Below are 11,066 nucleotides of genomic sequence, written 5' to 3'. Positions count from 1 at the left end.
AGCTACAGGAGGAGCTCAATGAACTGCACCAAGTGTGTCAGACTTTCTCTAGATTTTGTAGATTTTGAGATGTGTGTGTGCCGTCGTTAATGTAGTAAAGGTCTGGCAATGTTTTGGACACATACAAGATATTGTTTTTTGGGGGGAGGCCCGGAGGGAGGTGCTCATTTTTGAAGTGGGTTGCCCTATTGAAGCCTACATGAAGCCAGCCTTTGCTGACAAGTTACTGAAATGTCAGCCCCCGTGAACAGCCTCGGTTATCAGTGCAAACTTGCAGTGATAATATTTGGGAGTCTCAGCCATGTACATAGGCTGACAGTACGTGGCTTTCAGATTGCAGGCCTGAATAGGACAAAGGCAAAGCAGCGGTACTGCTCTGTGTCCACTGTTTGGGCAGCCAAGGTGCTTTCTGTATCCATAAGTCTCCATATATCCATGAACTTTGAAATGTTTGAATCCTCTCGACTGTAATGTGATATGTAGATTCAAATAAAGTATTTAAAATGTACGAGTCTGAATGTGAAATGTTTTACTATGCAGTGTGTACTGCTGAGAATATCCACAGGACATTTTATCTATATCCGATTTGTGAATTATCTGAATACTAAAAAGGACGTGCAATAAACTTTATTGAAAAGTTGTTGGCTCACATAAATTATGTGATTAGTATGAGACATTACAGGATGATTTCTAAAACTGGCCCCTGTTAACCCCCAATGTGCAGAAGTATACGGTTTCCACTAGCTTCTATAGCCAAAGTCAGATTCCACAGAAAAAAAATTGCTTTGGTCTTAATTTAAATTTAGGGATTAGTCATAAGGTTAGGAAGAGAATTTAAGAATAATTTGTAGAAATGGGTGGGGTTTATGACTTTGTGGCTATAGAAGCTAGTGAGGACCTGTGGAAGGATATCCTAGGTCTACATCAGCGATGTATATAAACCCTTGATTGCTAGGGATTGGCCATTTAGAGTCTTTGAAGCCACTGGTCGGACATATTGGCACTCCCCAGTAGGCGCAGTCCTCCATAGGAATGAATGGAATTCTATTTCACTTTAATGTTTAAAGGACAACATTACATGTATTTAAGTATCTGTAGTGGGGACAGTAACATCAGTAACCTCAAAGAATCTGAGGAAAGTGATTTTTATTTTTTCACTTTATATGTTTATCTCACATAATATAATTTCAAAGTATGCATTAAGGTGTCTGTAATAGTATAAACGTGACAAAATGAATGTAGACATTAATAAATGCTTTTCTTTAACTTCCAAAATATGTTTTACAATGGGGGGGCAAGATGGATGCACGGTGGCTTCAACACAAACCCTCCTATAAGTAATCTAGTGTGTATATATACATCATTGGTCTTTTTGAGAGTTGTATATTACGCTGCGCCCTCAGCATGTGCCATTTTCAACCAGCACCATTCAAGTGACATCGCTTTCTTGGGCGAAATGGCAGTTTAACGGTTCGCGGCGGTCCTAGCAGCAGCAAATTCAACAGTGCATCAATCCAGTGCACTGCTTCAACTTCATATTTGTCAAAATGACGTAAGTATATATATTTGTAGGCAAGTGGCTGGCTAACGTGAATCTGTGACAGGTCAATGACGACAATGCGCTCTAACCTCAATTTGTGAAACTATTAGCCTGCTTATGTTGTGTAGCGAAGTATTTTTATAAATGCATATAGTATATCTTGCCGTAAGGTTCCCATTCTCCAGACAAATCCTTGGAATGACATTGGATACAGACGTCACGAGTCAGATCAGAGAATGTTACATTGTATCTCTTTCTGGTAAAATGGCCAGTGAGCTGTTAACATAACAACCCGCGACATTGTCACCAAATTGGTAAAAATATAGATGTTTTTTAATAGAATGTGTGATACGATTTTATTCCAGGAATGCCAACGTGGAGCAAAATGGTTCGTGTTCTTTTTCTAACAAAATGGCGATATAATCAATGTTTTAAGGCGGGAGGGTGAACACAATCGTGTCTGTTAGGGAGGCGGAAGCAGCCATCTCATTCGCTAGACACACTTCCATCACAGATAGAACCATGTTTAGTTATACAAATCTTTGCTTCTGTTCTGACGATGGTTGCTGTGGAAACTGACTGACCTCATTTGGCGCGTGTGCGCGAGTCACAAGACAATGGCAGTGAGGGTATTTAGTGCCAGTGCAAGGAGGTGCGCTGTAAAATGGTAGGGGCAGTGTTGTGCACAAAACGCATTACAGATATAAACATAAGTTCAGACTTACATATTTTTTTTGCCACCCAATTAAAAATGTGCACAGACAAATATTACATTACTCAATCACAACATTACATGACTGACCATGACATAATATAGAATCAACATAAAGGAGAAAAGGCAATTTCTTTAGCCCACATTATGAGCTTCGGTTTACATTATTACATGAACTCACCATGTCATCATCTATCTCTTTCCCAGGTCCCTTGTGGAAACCCTTAGCACTGCTGTAGTTGACAGCATAAAAGAACCGCTCGACCTCCTACTGCAGTACCTACTGTCTCAGATCCTAGTGACTGTACTACAACAACAGAGCTATGACCATGATGAGCTCACAGTTTGGCCTGGACGATATGGAGGCCCTTCTCTGGGGGCCTTCCTCTCTCATGGCCGACCCCATGGGGTCGCTGCTCCACCATGATGAAATTACCTTGATAGAGGGGGCTTCACCCCTCTCGTCATCTTCTCCAATTCTCCTTCTATCCCCTCCTCCCTCTCCGCCTTCGCTGCTCCTCCAGGAAGAGAAGGCTGAGGTAGACTTGCTGTCCTTCCCTTGGCTATCTGCTGACGAGCTAGGCCACACCCATCACATTGCTGCAGATAATGGGAAAGGTGAGGACCACCATGTCCTAAGTCCTCCACACCTATGTTCATACTGGTCGACAGTGTGTAGAAATCCATAGCAATTTAAATTTTATTCCCATGATCTGTTTTTTTTGCAGTATAGAAAAGGTAATAGTTTTCAAATCAAATTTCATTTGTCACATGCGCCGAATACAACAGGTGTAGTAGACCTTACAGTGAAATGCTTTTATCACAAATATGAAAACTTAGACTTCCACTTTGACATTTATGATCACCACTTGTAATGCGAATATTTGTATTTTCATATTACTTTGGCTATTGAGCAGTTGAATAACCCGCTTTCTTTGTCCTCCACAGAAGATGCCTTTTCTGGCATGGACTGGATGGCTAAGAGGGTCGACCTGAGTGAGTTTGACCTGGACTCCCTTATATGTTCCCCCAGCTCCCCTGAAGACCTCATTACTTCCTTTGAGTGTCCCATGGAGCTGGACTCACTCCCCCTCCCAACTCTCCCTACTCCCACGGACCTCCCCACCACCACTGATCCACTCCTCCCCCCGACCGTCTCACAGCCCCAGGAAGACCCTCAGGAGGAGGTCCATTCACCTCCCCCCTGCGTCCCCGATTCCCAGGAGGAGCTGGAGATCAAATCGGAGCCCCAGTCCCCAGCCCCTTCTCTTCTTCCATCTCCCACCTTCACCTTAGAGTTGGGCAGTGAGGTGGATGCCTCGGCGAGTGTCAGCGAGAAACTGCTTCACCTGGAGTTACCCCAGTCGGTCCCCAGCATCGTGCTGTCTCTCTCCCCAACCCGCATCGTTGTCCTCCTGGCCCCTAAACACGAGGTTGGCGTGACAACCGGCACCATCCCAGAGATCCTCTCCTCTGACAGTGACAGCAGCTTAAGCGCCTCCGGTCAGCTCAACTGGCCCTCCATCGCCACAACTCGGTCAAGGTTCCAAAATAGGAGAAAACCGTACCCAACAACCCCCAAGTCTAGGCCACAACATCCAGACCAGCCATCTCCCACCACCACATCCACTGGAGGACCCCCGAAGGAGAAGAAGCTCAAGAAGATGGTGCAGAACAAGACGGCGGCCACGCGCTACCGCCAGAAGAAGAAGACTGAGCAGGAGGTCCTGAGCGCGGAGTGCGACAAGCTGGAGCAAAGGAACCACAAGCTGGCGGAGAAAGCAGACTCCATCGCCAATGGGATCCAGTATCTCAAAGACCTCATGGAGGAGGTGCGCCAAGCGAAGAGCAAGAAGGGACTCTGTGACCTCTAACCGTAGTGTAACCCACCAAGTATCCTACTATCTATAATGCTTTTTAAATGCATGTATTGAGACTCCCAAAGCCCAAGTTCTATTGACCTTCCTGCCTGTCTCTTCCTTTGAGTTTAAAGAGACTGTTCTTGTAGCTTGAGTTTGATGTAGTCCCTGATCTCTTGTATTAAAACCTTAAGTATTTTCCTAACAGTATATTGATTTGTGTAATTAGTCTGATCTTCTGTCGTCTCTGTCATTGTTTATTCTTATCAAGACGCGTCTATATTTCTGTAGAAGCATGTAGTCTTAAATAGGTTTTGAATCCTATTATACATATGTATTTTTACTGTAGTCTGAATTGTATCTAATTGTATTCCTTTATCTATTAAAAAGTAAAATCCATTTGGTCTTGTGCAATTCATTTAGCAAACTCTGGGAATATACAGTGATCATAATACAGTGAAGACAGTATATTATTAGGACCAATCTTGCCATTTTACTGCGTCTCAAATAAGTATTGAGATTTCCAAATAGTAATTTCTAAATAGGGTCCTCGGCCTCATTTAGCTAATACCGGTGTGAATGTGTTCAGAAGTGCGAATGCCAGTTGTTTGAATATAGCCCAGATATGACCTGCTCCAGTGACCTCCTGACCCATACAAATACTGGTTCAATGGAGGAACATTATCAGTATGTTCTGGCTCAACCATTTACCCAGATAAGGGTCAGGTTTAACAATTGCACCATATCCCCTATATAGTTAATTTACTTTGTTTTAGTTCATTCTGGGATACATCCAAGTTCCAACAAATTCTGTATTTTCTGATCATCTTGTGTTGGACACAGTTTCCAGCTACCTCACTGACCTCCACAGTGACACGACACTGTATTCAACCTAAAATTGGGACTAGGGTTCTCACACACTTTTGTTGTTGCTCTGGGGCTTTTGTCCAGATAGCTTGGGGGAAATTCTCTATTTGGGATTGTGCCAAACCTCTCTGGGGTAGGTGGGACGCTTGTCCACATGGCCAATAGCCAGGGAAAATGCAGAGTGCCAAATGCAAATACATTTCTATAAAAATCTAACTTTCATTAAATTACACATGCAAGATATCAAATTAAAGCTACACTCGTTGTGAATCCAGCCAACATGTCAGATTTCAAAAAGGCTTTTCGGGGAAAGCATAAGATGCTATTATCTGATGATCGCACAACAGTAAACAATGAGAGAGTAGCATATTTCAACTCTGCAGGTGTGACACAAAACACAGAAATAAAATATAAATCATGCCTTACCTTTGACAAGCTTCTTTTGTTGGCACTCCAATATGTCCCATAAACATCACAAATGCTCCTTTTGTTCGATTAATTCCGTCGATATATATCCAAAATGTCCATTTATTTGGCACATTTGATCCAGAAAAACACCGCTTCCAACTTACAAAATATCTCAAAAGTTACCTGCAAACGTTGCCAAAACATTTCAAACTACTTTTGTAATACAACTTTAGGTATTTCTTAACGTATATAATCGATTAAATTGAAGACTGGATGATCTGTGTTCAATACAGGAGCAAAACAAACTGACCCTACTTTTCTGGTTACGCGCCTCTATCAAAAGGTGAAGTGACATTCGTTCACATGAAGTGACATTCGTTCTGGGCTATGGTACTTCTTCATTACACAAAGGAAAAAACCTCATCCAATTTCTACAAACTGGTGACATCCAGTGGAAGCGGTAGGAACTGCAGGAAAGTCGATTAGAATTCTGGATTCCCCATGAAAATATATTGAAAAGACAGTGACTTAAAAATAAATAAAAATCTGAATGGTTTGTCCTCTGGGTTTCGCCTGCTAAATACGTTCTGTTATACTCACAGACATGATTCAAACAGTTTTAGAAACTTCTGAGTGTTTTCTATCCAATACTAATAATAATATGCATATATTAGGATCTGGGACAGAGTAGGAGGCAGTTCAGTTTGGGAACGCTATTTATCCAAAAGTGAAAATGCTGCCCCCTACCCCAAACAGGTTTTAAGTGGTGAATGAGGCACAATGTATGGCTCTCTGAAACCATTCACAAGCTCCCTAAAGATGCTGTCTGTTCAGTGAGAAGCACAACCAGTTCCGTAGGAAAATTAAACCTAATTTACCACAACTTCTGTTAACTCTTGATGTTACAACTGGTCTGTCTGATAGCTAATTTTTAATTAAACCCTTATGTTGCATCATTTAATAATGGATAATAACCCTCACCGCAAAGCAGGAAGTGTCCTGGCTCCAGGAGTGTCATGCGACTCAGTCTTCCTTGGGAATCTCATGCGAAATCCATAGTGGACATGTTACTGGCCAATCTTGACCCTTGACTGAGACAGTAGGCTTTATCAAGCTGTGGGTTCTGTTGATTCCTCAGTTGTGGTTGGTGTCAGCAACACTTGAAGTTTATGTTCAGTTCACAGACATATTTTAAATATGGGAACACATGCAATAGGCCTACATTGGACATATAGACCTACAAAATATCTTTGGATGGTATTTGAATGGTATTGCAAAAAACAATGAATGTTTGTTAAATACAGTTCAGTACAATAAGCTCTTCATTTGTTTTTTCTTCTAAGTTTTCCTTATTTAACATTGAGAAAGGATATAAAAGTAAAGTAATTCCTTGATTAGCTTCTTGGATCCCTGTTATGATTTTTTGAAATTAGATTGAATAGGAATGGTCTTAAAACTGTCCCTTAAGGCACTCCTGTCTTTATGTTGCTTAACTGCAATGTAATGAGGGATGTTGTGTGACAGCATTGCTATGTATTACTGGAATGAAACATTCCTTTTTTTTATATCGCAACTCTGGACACTTCTAATGCTTTACTGACTGTTTCATCTAATAGTATATTGCAGTACACATACTCAAACAACTTGCACATTCATATTTGAATGTTCAATTGCAATCAATGAAATTTGTGGGAACAACATGTATACCTGTATTGAATCATTTTATACTGTAGGCCTAAAAGCAGCCAACAAGTATTCAGCATATGTGGGAACTCCTTTGAGACTCTTGGAAAAGTATTCCAGGTGAAGCTGGTTGAGAGAATTCCTAGAGTGTGCAAAGCTGTCATCAAGGCAAATGGTGGCTACTTTGAAGAATCTCAATTATAAAATGTATTTTGATTTGTTTAACACTTTTGGTTACTACATGATTCCATATGTGTTATTTCATAGTTTTGATGTCTTCACTGTAATTCTACAATGTAGAAAATAGTTTTTTTTTAAATAGAGAAAAACCCTTGAATGAGTAGGTGTGTCTAATCTTTTGACTGGGACTATTGCATAATTTGCAAATAAATTCATTAAAAATCCTGCAATGTGATTTTCTGGATTTTTTTCTAATTTTGTCTGTCATAGTTGAAGTGTACCTATGATGAAAATTACAGGCCTCTCTCATCTTTTTAAGTAGGAGAACTTGCACAATTGGTGGCTGACTAAATACTTTTTTTGCCCCACTGTATTTGGGTACATCTTCCCATTTCAAATGAACTATTATGGCAGCTTAATGACTTAAAATCATTTATACCGTTATGATAGAATTGTGCCACCAGTAGGAGTAGTAACACCAATGAAGGTAACACCAATGAAGGTAACACCAGTGACACATTTGAGGTAAATTAGGGTAAGTCTTTAGCACTTTAAAAATGATGATGAATCATTTTGCACACAATGTAATTGTCCTTCATTGAGGCGACCACATCAGGTGAGGCAACCCCATATCACAGTCATGGTAAGTATGCCACATGATATGCAATTACAGCCAACATGTATGCAAGTATATTTGGAATTTGAGTTGCTACTTGTTTACATAAAAATGGAACTTGAATGTTGGCTGTATGGTATAGGGAGGTGTGCCCCTTCCTGTCCAATGAGGTCATTAATGGAAGAAATATCATAAAGTAAAAATACGGTCACACACATATTGAGATACTATGCCCTTATTAGTATCACATTGTGACAGTTTCTTGTGTAACTTGCTCTTTATTAACAATAACTATTACTTTATTATAACTTATAATGAGGTTATTGAGGATTGGCCAGTATTACATGCCTTATAATGTTTGAATAACAACTCACTTAATTAAGCCTTATATATGGCTAATAACACAATAAAGGCATAAGCTACTTATATACATACTTATAAACTAGAAATTAGTGGCTAATATGTGTACCTTCAAATAAAGTGTTACCCTTGTTTGAATTGTTGTTACTAATTGGCCCAAGGCTGCATCATTCGTGGGGGGACAACATGTTTACTGTTACCTTGTATAGCTTTGTAATGAGTAATGAGATCAGCTATAATATTGCAGATCGTGTGGCTTCTATCAATGTAATTATCTGCATCATTTCCAATCCCCATATTTTTATTATATACATTATGTTCTTTCTTTATTAGCCTTTGTTTGTTTTCAATCTATTTTGTCTACTTTCTAGCATTCAAATGCCCAAAATATGTCACTACAACTCTATACTGGGTCAATGTGCTTGCCCTAAGTATTGCATACAGTATTGCAGTATAAAGGACTTGCATTAAGTTTTACCATTGATAAACAGTTCAATACAAACCAAAAAAAATATTATTTGTCCTTTAAAATGTAAAAGATATTTGAAAAAATATTGATTTTGTCCTTTAGTACTGTCACGTTCTGACCATAGTTATTTTGTGTTTTCTTTGTTTTACTGTTGGTCAGGACGTGATCTGAGTGGGCATTCTATGTTGTATGTCTAGTTTTTCTATTTCTATGTTTGGCCTGATATGGTTCTCAAACAGAGGCAGGTGTTAGTCATTGTCTCTGATTGGGAACCATATTTAGGTAGCCTGTTTTGGGTTGGGTTTTGTGGGTGATTGTTTCCTGTGTCTGTGCCACACGGGACTGTTTCGTTGCCAGTTCACGGTGTTATGTTGTATTTGTGTTCATGGTGAGTTTTCTTATTAAATAACATGGACACCTACCATGCTGCATATTGGTCCGATCCTTGCTACACCTCCTCTTCAGAGGAAGAGGAGGAAATCTGCCGTGACAAGTACCATAGCCCATAGAAACACATTGAATAACACATTCATGAATGGCAAAAAAGACTGGCAAAAAATAAATCATAAGGAATAAGGTTTTGAATTGTCTGTCATATTTTTTAAACTCAGGAAATATGTTTGTTTTATCAACATATATTTACCCCTTTATTTTTGTTGGAACAAAACTACCTCCATACTTCCAATTGTTTGTATGGGTTACCTTCAGACGAGTCCCGTGACACTTGTGGGGGTCGTATAGCAAAACGGAGAACACCATCAGGTTTACTAGAGTCTCCCCCTTCCATACAGTGGTCATAATAGTTAGGCAAAACTGTTCGGATGCCACAGACGTTTATGTGAGAAGACCGATTTTCGGGGATGTCTCATGGTCTGACAAACACCGCTGTAGCTCGGCCACCTTCCACCGCAGATGCGGAAGGCTGACATAGGCAGATGCGGTCGATTGAGACACATCCATTGCAAACAGATATTTCTAGCTTAAACTGACAGATTTTGATGGGATTTCTTTATATGGGTATGTCAATAGGCTCTTAAGGATTTTAAAGGGCAATTATGCCACTTTTCAACCTCATATTCATTACCTCCAGCAGTGTCGACACAGTGCTTTCGTAAAGTTTTTCAGACCCCTTGACTTTTTCCACATTTTTGTTACATTACAGCCTTATTCTAAAATCGATTAAATAAATAAACATTCTTGGCAATCTAAACACAAGATGGCACCGACATATATGGCAGCTCTGCTTCTAGCTCCTAAGCAACTTTGAAGTATTTTTATCTGTGTTATAGCATACATTATTAGCCCAGAAAAGGTTTTGTGTTATTACATGAAGCCGGAAATAACTTTTGGATATCAGAGCGTCGGTAACTCACCAGCATTACAACCAGGAATACAACTTCCCAAATTGGAACCTTTGTTCATACCCCCCAGGACAATGGAGAAGAAGTATTCGGAGTGGAATTCTAGTCCGACTCAGGAGGCGTGCACACCATCTACCAAGTATATTACTTGCTAATGTTCAGTCTCTGGATAATTAAGTAGACGAGCTAAGGACTCCTTCGGGATATACTGTCCCCGTCCTTTCAGCCATCTGGGTTCTCAGTGATCGCGCAGGCAGGAATAAAGAAGAAAGGAGGGGGTGTATGTTTCATGATTAACCACTCATGGTGTGATTGTGATAACATACAGATACTCAAGTTCTTTGGTTCGACCTAGAATACCTCAATCAAATGCCGGCTGTATTACTTCCCAAGGGAATTCTCTTGGGAGTCGTGTATGTTCCTCCTCAAGCCGATACTATGACAGCTCTCAAAGATCTACACTGGACTTTATGCAAACTGGAAACCACATATCCTTAGGCCGCATTTATTGTAGCTGGAGATTTTTGTAAAGCAAATGTGAGGAAAATGCTAATGAAGTTCTAGCAATACATTAACTGTAGTACATTGGACCAAAACATTGGACCATTGCTACTCAACTTTTCAGCTTCCCCGCCCTCCCTTAAGCAAATCTGATCACGACTCCATTTTTCTCCTACCTTCCTATAGGCAGAAACATAAACAGGAAGTACCCGTGCTAAGGTCAATTCAATGCTGGTCTGACCAATCGGAATTCCTGCTTCAAGATTGTTTTGATCAATCGGACTGGGACATGTTCTGGGTAGCCTCTGAGCCTCTGAGAATAACATTGACGAATACACAGATAAGGTGACTGAGTTCATCAGGAAGTGTATAGGAGATGTGACTAATAAAAGCTACCCAAAACAGATGGCAGCATTCGCGCAAAACTGAAAGTGCGAACCACAGGATTTAACCATGGCAAGTTGACTGGGAATATGGCTGAATACAAATAGTGTAGTTATTCCCTCTGTA

At 40.2% G+C, this 11,066-nt stretch overlaps 1 protein-coding gene across 2 annotated transcripts; it reads left to right on the top strand.

Moving 5' to 3' along the window:
* The first annotated feature begins 964 nt into the window (after window positions 1-964).
* LOC139364564 (cyclic AMP-dependent transcription factor ATF-4-like) lies at window positions 965-4,510 on the top strand. Of its 2 annotated transcripts, none has more exons than XM_071101400.1 (3): window positions 965-1,552; window positions 2,460-2,870; window positions 3,204-4,510. In XM_071101400.1, exons 2-3 carry the CDS (start codon window positions 2,576-2,578, stop codon window positions 4,124-4,126), a joined length of 1,218 nt encoding a protein of 405 aa, XP_070957501.1. In that variant the 5' UTR covers window positions 965-1,552; window positions 2,460-2,575; the 3' UTR covers window positions 4,127-4,510. The 2 variants fall into 2 exon arrangements, with proteins under 2 accessions (XP_070957501.1, XP_070957500.1); XM_071101399.1 differs by having other exon boundaries at window positions 1,367-1,552; window positions 3,201-4,510.
* The last annotated feature ends 6,556 nt before the right edge of the window (window positions 4,511-11,066 follow it).

This window comes from Oncorhynchus clarkii, chromosome 13 (assembly GCF_045791955.1).
Source record: "Oncorhynchus clarkii lewisi isolate Uvic-CL-2024 chromosome 13, UVic_Ocla_1.0, whole genome shotgun sequence".
Lineage (NCBI taxonomy): Eukaryota > Metazoa > Chordata > Actinopteri > Salmoniformes > Salmonidae > Oncorhynchus > Oncorhynchus clarkii.
Note: the sequence above shows the minus strand (reverse complement) of the source record. Positions and strands in the feature narration are given on the sequence as shown.

Coding starts and splice junctions, on each gene's coding strand:
- LOC139364564 (XM_071101399.1), top strand. CDS start 2,576: ATGACCATGATGAGCTCACAGTTTGGCCTGGACGATATGGAGGCCCTT. Junction 2,871..3,200: donor TGCTGCAGATAATGGGAAAG/GTGAGGACCACC, acceptor TGTCCTCCACAG/AAGATGCCTTTTCTGGCATG.